Raw genomic sequence first — 15,408 nt, 5'->3', positions numbered from 1 at the left:
ACTTGGATCCCTGCCACCCAGGTGGGAGCCCTTGATGGAGCTCCCGGCTTCGGCCTGACCCAAACCTGGCTGTTGCAGACATTTGGGAATGAATCAGCAGATGGAAGACTCCTCTCGCTCTCAATCTCTCTCCCTTCTACCTTTCAAATAAAATAAAATAAATAAAAATTTTAACTCATGATGAAAAAAAACTAACTATGATGAAATAAATTTCTTCTTGGTTCACTGTGTGTATCTATATGCATTTTTTTCTAAAGATAAAAGAGGGCTAGTGCAATTAGGCAGCAGCTTAAGCCCCTATCTGCCTATGGGCACTGGTTCAAGGCTTGGCTGCTCTACTTCTGATTCAGCTTCCTGTTAATGCACCTGGGAAAGCAGCAGAGAATAGCCTAAGTGCTTGGGCTCCTGTACCCATGTGGGAGACCTTGATGAAGCTCCTGGCTTTGGCCTGGCCCAGTCCTGGCTGGTGTGGCTATTTGGAGAGTGAATCAGTAGATGGATGATCTCTCTCTCTCTCTCTCTCTCTCTCTCTCTCTCTCTCTCTGCCTCTCCCTATCTCTCAGCAACTCTGCCTCTAAAATAAATAAAATCACATTTTAAAAATAAAATACAGATAAAAAGGACCTGGAAATACAAGTGTACTTCAAAAAGTTCATAGAAACAGAATTAAAAGACAAATTTATTTTGTTGAAAAAAGATTGAAATCTATGCATTCATCATCATGTGTATTTCCTATAAACCTTTTAAAGATTCTCTCATATATGATTTTAAAAAAAAAGGAAGAGAAAACTGACAGAGAGGACTGAGGGAGGGTACAGGGCTGTGGGGGGAGGTGTGAAAATTGGGGCAGCATTAGGCATGACTGCACTCTAGTTGTCAGGGACTCTAACCAGAGCATTGACAGCTGCACACCTGACCTCCAAAGGGTCCCACCTTCTGGAATCAATGCAGCCAACATCAATCAGGAACACAAGGGTGTGCTTGCCAAAGCACTGGGGAAACTTTCATGGTCTGAATACACATGAATTACTAGCTCATGAACTAATAAAGTGTGCTCAAGGCATCCAGCATTAAGCTGCAGATGCTGAAGGAAGTGGAGAAGACAATAACATTGGGCAGGGATGCTAACTCTTGTGTCTCCCCTGAATCCACCGCCCACTGAGACAGCAGTCAGGAAGGCTGCACTACAGGGGGGGTGTGGAGAGCTCTCAGCGCCGCTGCTGGTAAAACCACTGGCTCTGATGCACAGCTCTCAGGGATTTCAGAACAAAGCAATGAGAGGACAAAGCCAGATGGTTTTAAACAAGCAAACAGGCCTGGCGCTGGTCCACAGGCAAATTTGCTAGGAAGAATCATCATCCCAAAGGGGCTGCCATTCAGATCTCAGTAACGTGTTCTTTCCCTGAATGTGAACTTGCTCATGAACACGGAGTTCTCAGAGAGATAGGGAAGGCAATTTTCCCCAAGAGAAGAAAGTACAGTCTGATAGAGCCACACACTGGGAACTGACCAGGAGAATGGGAAAGGAGAGATGAAAAAGAACAAGTAGATTCTGAGTCCCAATGCAGCCCAAACCAAGCTGGTGTGTCTTTTATTTGTGTATATACAAACCAATATGCAAACAAAACTTTAGCATATGTCTGCTTCATTTTGCTTCTGATGAAATATTTTAAATTATGGACACTAAGACATTTTTACCTCTGAATCCTCTGGTATACATCTCTTAAAAATAAGGACATCCTCCTATATCTTGCTGGAAAATCTGTAAATGTCCGAGTATCGACATTTTCCAGACTCGGTGTGCCAGTCGTGGGTGAACAGGACACAGCTCACATTCCACTGGTGAGGGTGGGATGGGAGACGCATGGAGACACAAACCACGCACTACAGGAACCCACCTGTGTGGAGCAATAAGCTGTCAGGGTGAAGATAACGGTGCTATGGGAGTACGCAGAAGGGAGTGCCTCTTGGTACTGGTGGGAGGTGAAGGGAAGGTGAGGGGGAGTCTAGAACGGCCTTTTAAGGGCCGGCGCCATGGCACAGAAGGTTAACCATCTGCCTGCGGCGCCAGCATCCCATATGGGTGCCAGTTCAAGTCCCAGCGGCTCCTCTCCCAATCCAGCTCTCTGCTATGGCCTGGGAAAGCAGTAGAAGATGGCTCAAGTCCTTGGGCCTCTGCACCCGCAAGGGAGACCAGGAAGAAGCACCTGGCTCCTGGCTTCGGATAGGCGCAGCTCAGCCCATTTGGGGAGTGAACCAACGGAAGGAAGACCTTTCTCTCTGTCTCTCGCTTTCACTGTCTGTAACTCTACCTCTCAAATAAATAAAATCTTAAAAAAGAAAAAAGAAAGGCCTTTCTCAGGAAGGAATCTTCCAGACAGGAGCTGCAAATGGAATGGTGAGGTGGGAAGATGGACAGAATCCTGGACCAGGGAGTTAAGTATGAGTTCTGGCACCACCTCTACTCCTATCAGCACTCTGCTTTGGCTCACTTATCTGCTTGATGGGTCCACTACTGATGTTTCACGGCTGACATTGAGTAAGCACTCAATGATTCCACCTTATAATATGCTGCCTAAGAAGGTCTCATGTGGGCAATGAGAAGCATGGGTGGACGGTGATGAGATCAACACTGTATTCCTAATTTTTCAGCTGTTTATGAGGGTGCTTCAAAAAAGTTTGTGGAAAATGGAATTCAAAGATGAGTTTATTTTAGGGCAAAATAAAACTTTAAAGCTGTGCATAGCTTTTCCATAATATGCATTTTCCATGAATTTTCTGAAGACTTCTCATTATTTAATTACAAAGGTAATTACATACTTCCATGTCCCCATATCTTTGTTGACATGAGATAGGATTGAACTTTTCAATTCTTTGCCAACCATGTACATTTTAAAATAGTGAGACTTTTTAAACACTCCATTTCTTTACGACAGGCCGAGCAGCTGTTCATATTTATCGACCATGTGCATTTCTTCTATGAAATACCAATTCGTACTCTTTGTTCATTTTTCTATTCATTTGCCATTATAGTATTTATGGACAGCTGCTCCCTTCTTTAGAGCTCTGATGTTTCTGCAAATAAACTTACCCTCCCAGAGATCACGGCAGGTCTGAAAAAGGCCACAGATGCTATCGCGAGCCAGGCAGAATGCTCCTGGGGTGATAAGAGGTTGGTGAATTCACGTTCGGGTAGAATCAGACAATAATGCTGAAGGCCAGAGCCTCAGGACCTTTATCTCTTAGTCTTTATTAAAGGTTCACAGAGATAAATGGAAAATGTAATTCTAACCTCACGGAGATCAAATTAAGCAGCAAGATCGCAGGGAATCAAATATCTTGTACCGACCTGTCACAGACACTTACTCAGATGCAAGGAAACACACACCACACTCTTTTTACCCTAAGGTGACTGTGGCTTTTAGACCTCTCAATGCACTGCTCTCACTGTGCTGAGCTCCTCCTGCGTGGATATTAAAGAGGGCTACAAGATTTCCAACACCAAAATCCCACTGCAAAATAGAAGCTGCTGCTTCCCACCGTGGGAGATTCAAACAGCCTGCATTCTTTTGGTCCCTTGAAAACAGCAGAAAATAACCCAGTTTCCTGCTATTGGTAGCCATGGAGACTGATTGCAAATATTTCAGTGACTGAATAATACAAAAACTACAGCATTCTTCAAGGACATCTATTAATATGCTTCACATTAAAAAACAATAACACTGGCAGCCTTTAGAGTTAACCTGCAGGGTTTTGATCATCAGTCCTACTGGTTTCAAGATTATTGGGGGGCCATAAGTAGGAGAAGCCCAGAGAGAAAATACAGGGGAAGACCTGGAATACTGTCTTCCAAACCCTTCAAAAACCTGTCCTTTTCATTTCCTACCAGTTAGGCTTCCTTCTAGCAGGGCCGCTGCACTTCAGCCCGGAGCCCTGTTTCTTACCTCTGATCGTTGCGGAGCTGAAGTCTGAGTGTCATTCCTAACTTTAAGTGGCTTCTCTCTCCATGCAGGGGTGCCCACAGGACCTTCGTGGGATGGCGCACTCACTCTCAATGTCCATTTTTCAGGGCAGGAGCTTGGCCCAGCAGTTAAGTCTCAGCTTGGGATGCCCACACTTCATATTGGGGTGCCTGGTTTGAGTCCTGGTTCCTCCACCTCCAATCCAGCTTCCTTGGAGGTAGCAGATGATGCTTCTAATGGTTGGGTCCCTATCACCCATGTGAGAGACCCAGACAGAATTCTTGGCTCCTGGCTTCAGTCCAGGGCCAGCCCTGGCAGTTAAGGACATTTGGGAAGTAAACAAGTGGATGGAAGCTTTCTCTCTTCTGTCTGTATCTGTCTTTTTCTCTCTACCTTTCAAACACAAATAAAAAACGGTATTTTTTTATTACAGAATTTTTAAAAACGTACACTTTTAGCGTGACCTATTTGCATAATCCACTTTCTGAAAAGCTTTTGGAATCTTTTTCCCGTTAAATTCACTTTGATTTTCTCAAAGTCTAATTGCACAGAGTTGCCAGCTTCTGCTGTTTCCCCCAAACCATATAACCCTTTCTGTCCATATAATTTATTTGAAGAACTGTTGAGGCAGGGATTAGTACAAGGGTTCCAATGACAGTCTCAGAGAGCCTGCTGCCAGGTGATGTAATTCTACCAACAGAGTCTCGCTCAGGGGTCCAGGACAAGACCTGCAGAGCAGAGCATCTGCAGGTCAGGTCTGCACCAGCTATTTAAAGCCTCCCTGGCAAGGCAGAGCTCAGGCCTGGGGAGAGGGGTGGGCGGCAGTGAGGCTCTGTTTTGGGCAAGCATTTGCCAACAGAGCACAGGATGCTGGAGACCAGGGCAGAGCAGGCATAAGAAGCCAACCATTCAGAGAGTGGCAGAGGGTTCTGGCAGCAGGAAGAAGACAAAAATACCAAGAGGAAGGAGGACCCAACCTGGGCAAAAGGTTCCTTAGTCTCCAGCCACAGACTGACACAGCTGCGTGGCATCAGCCTAGTGGGTCAGAGGTGTGTTTGTCCCTGCTTCGGTGAGTGGCGCACATTTGTTTTCTTCATGCCTTTCACATTTGCAATCTGATGGAGACAGACTTCTTCTTCTTCTTTTTTTTTAAGACAACTTCTGAATTTTAGCAGTTATTTTAGGTGGTCCAAATGTTCCCTCCACATTCAGTTGGTATTAAAAACAGAATTCTGGTTTTGGAGAGGAGGCCACAGGCTGATTAAGGTGTGACATACTTCTGGGGACTGTATTTAAATCTTTATATTTTTTTTAGGACATATGTTCCCAATCACATGGTCTCTGTTTACAACTTGGGATGATTCTTATACTTGATTCAGCAGAGAGCTTGGCACATCTCACAGCAGCCTGCTCTCTTAGGCTGGCTCCTCCCAGAAACAGACTTGAGATTGGTTCAGGAAAGGCTCCTGGGGACACTAGCAAGTGAATGGGAGAGCGAGGAAGGGGAGAGGGATACGCTAAGCACAGCAGTGGTTTCCCATGAGGTTCCAGCTTTGATCCAAAGAGGAGGGAATGCTAGAACAGGAATCCCACCTTCCTGGTTTAGGACAACGAATCAAGTCAGTCAGCGGCTTTGGCCAAGGAGGGTAGACGGATGGACTTGGAGGTGAGGTGGCCACAGGGATACAGAACGCACAGGCCGTGCTGGCTCTCCCTGTGGGATGGCTGACTTCAGGATCAGCTCTCTGGTGCCAGCCTTGAAAGCACTTAGCAGGAAGCTGGGCACACAGAACTGGCGATTCACCTGGGGGGATCTGGGGCCAGCAGGAGCACTGGCCACAGCACCGCTCTCCAGGCACCAGCTACGGCTCTTTCAATACGTTCTGCTGCAAGAGGAAATGAATGATATCTTTTGAAAGTCCTGGGATTGGCTTTTCATCCTCCAGAGACGCACTTCTATCTCCCAGCGGGTAGAAGTGGGTGTCCCTGGCATGTCTCTGTAAGACGGAGCAGCCATCCCGGCTGAGGACAACCCGGGCCATCTGGAAACTGCGGAGGGCATACTCTCGGCTCTCCTGGCCCCTCAGTTCAGTGATTTTCTCAGACAGGCACTGGCAGACCCGTGCAGAGAGGGGATTCCCAGAGGCTGGCTGCAGACAGCCAAAGGCTTCATAGAATGTATCCAAGGATTTCCGAAGTCCATCATCTTCTTCCTCAGTTTCTGATTGACGCTTCACAGAAGAATTGAGCCAGAAGTTCTCAGAGGTCCAGGAGTCCTTTGGTTCAGTATTTAGGTTATCAGTCTCTGCAAGACAAAACACATTCCAATAGTTGAACACATAATCAAAAACATCGGAAAATAAGCCACGGGGCCAGCGCTGTGGCCCAGTGGGTTAAGCTGCCACTCGTGAGACTGTTACCCCATATGAGAGCTGGTTCAAGTCCCAGGTACTCCACTTCAGATCCAGCTCCCTGCTAATGCACCTGGAAAAGCCGTGGAAGATGGCCCAAGTCCATGAATCCCTGACACCCACATGGGAGACCTGGCAGAAGTTCCAGACTCCTGGCTTCCACCTGGTCCAGGCCAAGCCAGCCCTTGCAGTTATTTGGGGAAGTGAACCAGCAAATGGAAGGTTTCTCTCTCTCAATCTCTCTGTCTCTCTAATTCTCTAATTCCCTTTCAAATAAATAAATCTTAAAAAGAGAAAAAAGAGGCCGGCCCCGTGGCTCACTAGGCTAATCCTCCGCCTGTGGTGCCGGCACCCCGGGTTCTAGTCCCGGTTGGGGCACAGGATTCTGTCCCGGTTGCTCCTCTTCCAGTCCAGCTCTCTGCTGTGGCCTGGGAAGGCAGTGGAGGATGGCCCAAGTGCTTGGGCCCTGCACTTGCACGGGAGACCAGGAAGAAGTACATGGCTGCTGGCTTTGGATTGGCGCGGTGCACCGGCCGCCGTGCACCAGCCATAACAGCCATTTGGGGGGTGAACAACGGAAAAGGAAGACCTTTCTCTCTGTCTCTGTCTCTCTCTCTCACTATCTCTGCCTGTCAAAAAAAAAAAAAAAAAAAAGAGAGAGAGAGAGAGAGAGAAAAGAAAACAAGCCAAAAACAGATGATGACTCTTTTCATTTCAACACACAGGGGACCTAGCAATACACAGAGTCAGCTGACTCCAGAATCTGTTCCCAACAAGACCATCTTACTTGCATGCATCAGGGGTCTTTCACCAGGGGTCCCTCTATAGAAATCCAGAGTGGCTGTGAACTTGGATGGGAAAAAGTCAAACCTTTCTTTTCTCTTACCTCTACCTTTTTCCTCAGTGATGAATGCAGACAACAAACTAGCTACATTAGCAACTGTGCCTGTAACTCTGTCACCAGTAGACAACAGCTCTGTTTATACCATATTATCATGTATGTGACAAAGACAAAACCCATGTGTTGAAGCCCTAACCCCCAAAGGACTGTATCTGGAAAGAGAGCCTTAAGGAGCTAATCACATTAATGAGATCACAAGGGTGGGATCCTACACCAATAAGATTGGTGACCTTATAAGACAAGGGAGAGAGACCTATGTACAAACATCAAGGAAAACAGGTGAAAACAGAGAGAAGGCAGCCATCTGCAAGCCAGGAAAAGAGTTGATCTTGGACTTCTAGACTCCAAAATTGCAGGAAAACAAATTTCTGTTGGTTAAGCCACCCCATCTACAATATTTTGTCATGACAGAGCAGACTAAGACACTCTATTCTGAACTTACCATAGTTATTAGTCCTGATACTAGAACTTCTTATTTAAGCATTAATTAAAAAGCATATATTTATTACAATATCACATACTTATTTTTAAAATATTAGTAATTACATTTCAGTATTTTTCTTGGGAATAGAATATCCTATGCATATTTGCTCTATGCATTTTTAAATTTTATTCTGAGAAAGGGTCAGCAGGCTTCATCTGATGCCAAAGGGGTCCATGGAACAACAAACAGGTAATTTAAATAACATTTACAGTTCAAACATTTTCTTTCTTGACTCCCAACAATGGTCCTATAGACTATTTCCTTGTTAAAAAAAAAAAAAGATTATTTTTTATTTGAAAGGGAGCGTGACAGAGAAAGAGAGAAGGATCTTCTGTTTGCTGGTTTGCTCCTCAAATGGCTGGCAACAGTCAGGGCTGGACCAGCCAGAAGCCAGAAGCCAAGAACTCCATCAGGGCCTCCCACAAGGGTGCAGGAACTCAACTACCTGAGCCATCATCTGCTTTACCAGACACATTAGTTTTTGTACACAAAGAAAAACACAAAAACTTAAAAAGGCAGACACAGACACATTAGCAGGGAGCTAGACTGCAAGTAGAGTAGCCGGGAATCAAACCAGGCACTCCAATTTGGGATGCCCGCATCTCAAGCAGCAGCTTAACCCACTGTGCCACCATGTCTGCCCTGGACTAGATGAAAATCCTCATCGTTGCATTTTCTTAAAGGGGGAATAACAAACTAAGTGACTTATGACAGACAGTGAAGGAACCAGAGCTGACACCCAATGCTCATCCCTCGTCTGCCTTTGTGAACCTCTCAGGGCACCCTAATTCCTAACAGAAGGAATCTCTTAAGTCTTTTGATAGTCAGGACTTTCTGAGCAGAGTGTCCAAGGAAACATTTTTATAAATAATTACTCTGAACCACCTAACTTGCGGAATTTCTTCTATAGCTACAAATTTACACTTGAGAAGCAGACATTTCGCTTCGTGGTTCAGATGCCCACATCCCAGTCAGAGCACCTGGGTTCAGTTCTTGCCCCTGGCTCCTTACTCCAGCTTCCTGCTAATGCGTACCCAGGAAGGAGTGGTGATGACTCCAGCCACTGGTGGGCTCTGCCACCTGCAGAGGAGACCTGGATTGAGTTCCTGGCTCCTAGCTACAACCTGGCCCAGCCTCAGCTGTCAGGGTCACTTGGGGAGTGAACCAGTGGAAGGAAGCTCTGACTGTGACTGACTGTTTATCTCTCTCTGCCTCTTAAATAAATAAACTTAAAAATTTAATTTAACATTTTGCTACATTCTCTTCTTATATAGATATTACATCTCTATAAAACTTTAAAAAAGATTTATTTATTTGAAAGTCAAAGTTACATAGGGAGAGGAAGAGACAGAGAGAGGGAGAGAGATTTTCCATCTGCTGCTTCACTCCTCAAATGGCCAGAACAGCCAGGGCTGGGCCAGGCCAAAGTCAGAAGCCAGGAACTTCTTCCTGATCTCCCACATGGGTGCCGGGGCCCAAGGATTTGGACCATCTTCCGCTGCCCTCTCAGGCACATTAGCAGGGATAGAGATCGGAAGTGGAGCAACTGGGTCTCGAACTGGCACCTATATGGGATGCCAACATTGCAGGTGGAGGCTTTACCCACTATGCCACAGTGCCATCCCCTACTTTTTTTTTTAAAGATTTATTTATTTATTTGAAAGTCATAGTTACACAGAGAGAGGAGAGGAGAGGCAGAGAGAGAGAGAGAAAGAGAGAGAGAGGAGAGGTCTTTCATCCAATGGTTCACTCCTCAATTGGCCACAACAACCGGAGTTGCACCCATCCAAAGCCAGAAGCCAAGAGCTTCCTCTGGGTCTCCCATGCAGTGCAGAGGTCCAAGGACTTGGGCCATCTTCTACTGCTTTCCCAAGCCATAGCAGAGAGCTGGATCAGAAGTGGAGCAGCTGGGTCTCAAACCGGCACCCATATGGGATGCCAGCACTTCAGGCCAGGGTGTTGACCTGCTGCACCACAGTGCCGGCCCCTGCTCCCTATTTTTTCTTTAAAACAGATATTAATATCACAAAGTGAGGATTCATGATAATGATCACAACACGGGAAAAGAAGGGCATGTCGTCATGTATATGGTATGATTCAGTGAAGCAGTATTTATAACTATATACTGAATTAAGTGATATTCACACAATATTTATACTCTCTATAGATATTATCTTCCTCAAATAAGAGAAAACATGTGACATTTGTCTTCCTAGGTCAGGTTTATTTCACTTAGCATAATGATCTCTGGTTCCATCCATTTTGTTGCAAATGTCAGGATTTTATTCTTTTCTATAGCTAAGTAATATTTATACCTTATCTTCTGTATCTAGTCATATCAGTTAATGGACATTTAGGTTGATTTTAGTCTTTAAATCTAAATATTACATTTTCCTTTTTGTGCTCTGATACAAGCTTTTATAAATCAGTATGTTTGACAATTTGCTGTTCCAGCTAACCCAATTAGTAGCTACAATAAAAACACTCATTCTTTCTAATGATGGATGGTACCTGACGGAGTGGGTGGAGCTTTAGAAGAAGAGGCGGAATTTTGACTTGGGCACTAGTTTTGCTTTTCTGCTGGATATGTCACCGTGATTTCACACGACCTTTCTGGCTTTCAGCTTTCTTACCTTTAAAACAAGGGTTTTACTAAATGCTCTCTTTTCTGGAAATGTCTATGGTAATATAAGGATCAGAGAAATAGATAAGCCAAAACACTAGCACATCTGCAAAGCATGTAGACATGTTCCTGAGAGACACACAAGGCTCACACATGGACAGGTATTCACATTTAGAGAAGTTCACATTTAGAGAAAGCGGACATTAAGGCAACTCATCACGTGTTGCTGCAACAGAGGGATGCTGAAGACCAGTCCCTTACCTGAGCTACCTGGACCCTACCTAAAAAGAGGTGGCATACTAGCACTCTTGAAAAAGCTCATGGAAAATATGCATTATTTTCAAAGTCTATTTATTTTTATTTGAAAGGCAGAGAGAGAGAGGGAGAGAGAGAGAGAAAGAAATCTTCCATTCAGATTCACTGATTCATTCCCCAAATGCCCACAACAGCTGGGGCTGGGCCAGGCTAAAGCCAGGAGCCCAAACTCAACCCAAGTTTTCCATGTGGGTTGCAGGGACCTACCTACTTGAGTCATCATCTGCTGCCTCCCAGAGTGCACATCATCAGGAAGCTGGATTGAAAACAGAGGCGGGACTTGATCCCAGGAACTCCCATATAGGATGCGGGTGTCCCAAGTGGCAACTTAACTGCTATACCACAACGCCTGCTCCTATTTTATTTTTTAATTCCATTTTTCATAAACTTTTTAAAGTATCTGCCTACTTCTAGACATCAAACAAATTAAAAACAATCACCAGACTTTACTGCCAAACAATAATGTAATAAATATAAGTGGGCTACTGAGGACTCCCTGGACAAATGCAGAGTAAAGGAGGGATCAGCATGGAGCAGAATTAGCGAGGAATACCTCTTTGGAGACAGCTACTTGCAATCTTTTTCTGAAAGACCAGCAATCAGGTATCACGGGAACAAGGAGGAAGTCATACACAAAGATCAAAGGGGAAGAAGCAGCAACCTGGGGAACCCCAGAGGGTTCCAGTCCTCCGCTGCCACTCTCTGTATTAACTTCAGCAGCCTGAGCCCCGGACTTGAGCAGGAGGAGGGTGAGAACTCAGAGTGGCAACAGGGAACATGCTCTTTAGACTCCAATAAGAGAGATGGCATTTCCATTGCAGTAGTTTCCAGGCCCCACAATCATTTTTTCATAAAAAGCAAAGGTAAAGAAGCTCTCCTTGACCCGGCTATGCCCAGGTCTCCTACCTGAATTCCTACCAACAACACAGGTTCAGCTGGACTGAACCTTACTGGATGGGTGGAAGGAGGCAGACACTGGCTTCTTTCTGGTCCCAATGTCAGAAAAACAGAGAGGAAGGGTTCCTGGCCCAACTCTTTGGAAATGCCAAGTTCATGAAAAGCCAAGGGAAGACTGAGCAACTACTCTAGACTGAAGGAGACTAAAAAGAGACAGGGCCACTAAACACAACAGGTGATTTGGAACCAGATCCTTTTGCCAAAACGCATATTATTGGGGAGAATGTCCTTGTCAGTGGGGAATCAGGGATAATGGGTATCAGGTTGGCCACTTTCAAATAGTTAATTTTTTTTCTTTTTCTTTTTTTTTTTTTTTTTGACAGGCAGAGTGGACAGTGAGAGAGAGACAGAGAGAAAGGTCTTCCTTTGCCGTTGGTTCACCCTCCAATGGCCGCCGTGGCCAGCGCACCGCGCTGATCCGATGGCAGGAGCCAGGTGCTTCTGGTCTCCCATGGGGTGCAGGGCCCAAGGACTTGGGCCATCCTCCACTGCACTCCCTGGCCACAACAGAGAGCTGGCCTGGAAGAGGGGCAACCGGGACAGAATCCGGCACTCTGACCGGGACTAGAACCTGGTGTGCCGGCGCCGCAAGGCAGAGGATTAGCCTAGTGAGCCGCGGCGCCAGCCTCAAATAGTTAATTTTAAAAAATAGTTCTTTGTACTACAATTATAAGTTTTCCATGAGTTCAAGATGGTTTTAAAAAAATTTAAGGGGCCAGTATTGTGGCACAGAGGATTAAGCCTCCAACCACAATGCTGGCATTCCATATGGGTGTCGGTTCGAGTCTTGGCTGCTCCACTTCAGATCCAGCTCCCTGATAAATGTGCCTGGGAATGCAGTGGAAGATGGTCCAATTCCTTGGGCCCCTGGCCCCACATGAGAGACCTGAATGAGGCTCTAGCTCCTAGCTTCGGCCTTGCCTAGCCCTGGCTGTGAACCAGCAGATGGAAGAGCCTCTCTGTCTGTCTCTCTCCATCTCTGCTTTTCAAATAAATCTTTAAAAATTTTTTAAAACAAACTTTAGAAGGATAATTGTTAAAATGTCCTTTGGTGAGGCTGGTGCAGCAGTGTAGCAGGTAAAGCTACCACCTCCAGTGCTGGCATCCCACATGGGCGCCAGTTTGAGTCCCGGCTGTTCCACTTCTGATCCAGCTCTCTGCTGGCTTTGTTTATTTGAAATTCAGAGCTATAAAGAAGGAGAGAGAGAGATCAATTTTCCACCTGCTGGTTCATTCCCTAGATGGCTGCAACATCTGGAGCCAGGCTGAACCCAAGAGCCAGGAGCTTCTTCCAGTTCTCATACATTGGTGCAGGGGCCCAAGCATTTGGCCCATTTTATGCTGCTTTCCGAGGCACATTAGCAGGGAGCTGGATCAGATGTGAGCAGCTCTGAATTGAACCAGCGCCGAAATGGGATGCCGGTGTCACAGACAGTGGCTTTACCTGATACGCCACAATGCCTGCCCTTGGTGACCCACTTTAATATTACAACAATCACAAGCAAAGCATAAGCCCAGGACTTGGTAAATCGTACTTGTTTACCAAGGGTATTGCCACTGAGGTTAGAGGATCCAAGGGGGATGGGGAAAATCAGGGGTCCTACAATGGCAACAAGAGCTGTCCCTTGCCCCTTCTTCCCTGGAGATGACCTGGTGCCAGGTGAGAAGGCAGGAAGATGGGTACTGAGCAGTGTCAACAGGAAGGGTGGAGACAGCAGGGGATTCCCCGCAAGACTGGGAAAGGTGGGGAATCCTGGAACTGTCCCCTGCCGCCAACGCAGTCATTTGTACGGAACACCACTCCTAGTAGCACGACAGGCACCCAGTAAGTGGCTGTCAACACACTTTGATATACAGTACTTTACATTTTCACCTGAGTTTCATTTTTCGTTTCATTTAATTTTGGTTTTTGAAATTCAGTGTCTACAAAAGAGCCTAAAAAAGCTAGCCTGTCTCCCATATTTTCCACGCAAATGTCAAGCAGACTGCAACTCATCTTCAAAGGAACAGCCCCTCACCCTTCAGAAGAACAATGACAGACGGGCTGAGTCACTTACTATGTCAGGTCTTTGAAAGAACACTGCCTCCAGTCCATTCCACTCTTTGATTTCCTTTTAAATTCTGCTTTGCCACCAACTACAAAGCTTTCTCTCTAACCAGGTGGCTGGTGTGGCCTTTGGATGTCTCTGTTCCTTTCCTAGCAAATGAAGATTGCCATTTCTCTCCTGATGTACCCACGTGTGGGGCGGATGGTGGCAACTTGGTCAGTTCCTGCTCAGTGGTGCATCTTCCACCTGGGATATACCCCAAACCTGTGGGGCTCTCAACTGGGGACAGCAAGGTCTACTCTGGAGAGACTCTAAGCACACTGATGTGACTGCAAAGTGCTACTTGCATTAAATGAGTGGGATCAAGGATATAAACAGCCTACAATGTCCAGGACACTCCCATACTACAAAGAATTCCTCAAAATGCCTGAAGTATCCCTATCTTCCCACCCATACCCTAAAGAGGAATAAGAGTTTTCAAAGGATGGATATTGGAGGAAGTGGGAAGCCAATGCTGAATCCCACTGCACTGTAACATATTGCTTGGCCTTGAGTTCTCCAAGGCAACTTTGCTATTGATCCCCATTCCCTACCCAACACCCTTCTCACTGGCGCCCATTCATATTATCCATTCTTTTTTTCTCAGACCTGCAGATGGCTTTTCTGGCTCTCAGGAGGGGCCCCAGCCCCAGTAATTCTGGCATTGTCTTCCCTTTTTATTTCAATATTCTTCCTATCATGAGTAAGATTTCTTTAGGAACTGACAAGAAGAAAAGGAAGACAGGGGTCGGCGCCATGGCTCACTTGGTTAATCCTCTACCTGCGGTACCAGCATCCCATATGGGTGCCAAGTTCTAGTCCTGGTTGCTCCTCTTCCAGTCTAGCTCTCTGCTGTGGCCCCGGGAAGGCAGTGGAGGATGGCCCAAGTGCTTGGGTCCTGCACCTGCATGGGAGACCAGGAAGAAGCACCTGGCTCCTGGCTTCGGATCGGTGCGGCGCGTAGGCCATGATGGCCATTTGGGGAGTGAACCAACGGAAGGAAGACCTTCTCTCTGTCTCTGTGTCTCTCTCTCTCTCACTGTCTAACTCTGCCTGGCTAATAAAAAAAAAAAAAAAAAAAGGAAGGGCTTTAATAATCACAATACTTTTGCACGCATTGTTTCAAAATAACTTATTTAACAGAGGGTACATATGTTAAATTTTCTCTTGGCCAAAATGAAGAGAGATAACATATAGATGTTTGAGGATCTTATAAGCCTATATATATATATATATTTATATATCTTTAAGAGTTATAGATGCTCATGTGTATTCAATAATCCAAGACAATCAGCATGGATCATACGAGATGCATGGGTGTGTTCTGGAAGCACTACATTAGCATTCAGAAACCCAGATGCCAAATGGGGGTTTTTTTCCCGGAGAACTTTCCATGGCTACTTCTGTGGTTGATAAATGCACAGCAGGATTTTATCCTTCAACTTTAACAAGTTGCTGCTAAATGGATTCGATATTTAGCATTCTGTCTCCATCTGCATCTGCATCAAGAGCCGCCCCCACCTATTTGTCCAGAGTTTCTCTAGCAGCGGCTCATTAGGAGGATCTGTCTGTGGTTTCAAGGCTGTACTGAGCCAAATGAAATCTAAGACTTAGTAAAATATAGGGGAAAAAAATGTCAAGGTCAAGTACCAGGATTTAAGGAAAGAA

General features: G+C 45.7%; 2 protein-coding genes across 5 annotated transcripts in view; both read right to left on the bottom strand.

Moving 5' to 3' along the window:
• The window catches only part of CHGB (chromogranin B), a 55,108-nt gene extending 48,841 nt beyond the window's left edge, over positions 1 to 6,267 (bottom strand). Inside the window, exons 1-2 of one of the 2 annotated variants that reach the window (XM_070052064.1) lie at positions 3,945 to 6,267; positions 3,092 to 3,157 (exon numbers count right to left, since the gene is read on the bottom strand). The gene's annotated coding sequence lies outside the window, so the exon portion shown is untranslated. The remainder of the gene's footprint in view (positions 1 to 3,091; positions 3,158 to 3,944) is intronic. The other variant, XM_070052062.1, reaches the window with a different exon arrangement.
• SHLD1 (shieldin complex subunit 1) overlaps positions 5,242 to 15,408 on the bottom strand; it is a 116,227-nt gene continuing 106,060 nt past the window's right edge. For all 3 annotated transcript variants that reach the window (XR_011379985.1, XR_011379986.1, XM_008256284.4), the window contains one exon: positions 5,242 to 6,267. Coding sequence is in view for 1 of the 3 variants with exons in the window: in XM_008256284.4 (XP_008254506.1) it covers positions 5,825 to 6,267 (443 nt within the window). In the remaining 2 variants the exon portion in view is untranslated. The remainder of the gene's footprint in view (positions 6,268 to 15,408) is intronic.

The sequence above is a fragment of the Oryctolagus cuniculus genome, chromosome 11 (assembly GCF_964237555.1).
Source record: "Oryctolagus cuniculus chromosome 11, mOryCun1.1, whole genome shotgun sequence".
Taxonomy (NCBI): Eukaryota; Metazoa; Chordata; class Mammalia; order Lagomorpha; family Leporidae; genus Oryctolagus; species Oryctolagus cuniculus.
Note: the sequence above shows the minus strand (reverse complement) of the source record. Positions and strands in the feature narration are given on the sequence as shown.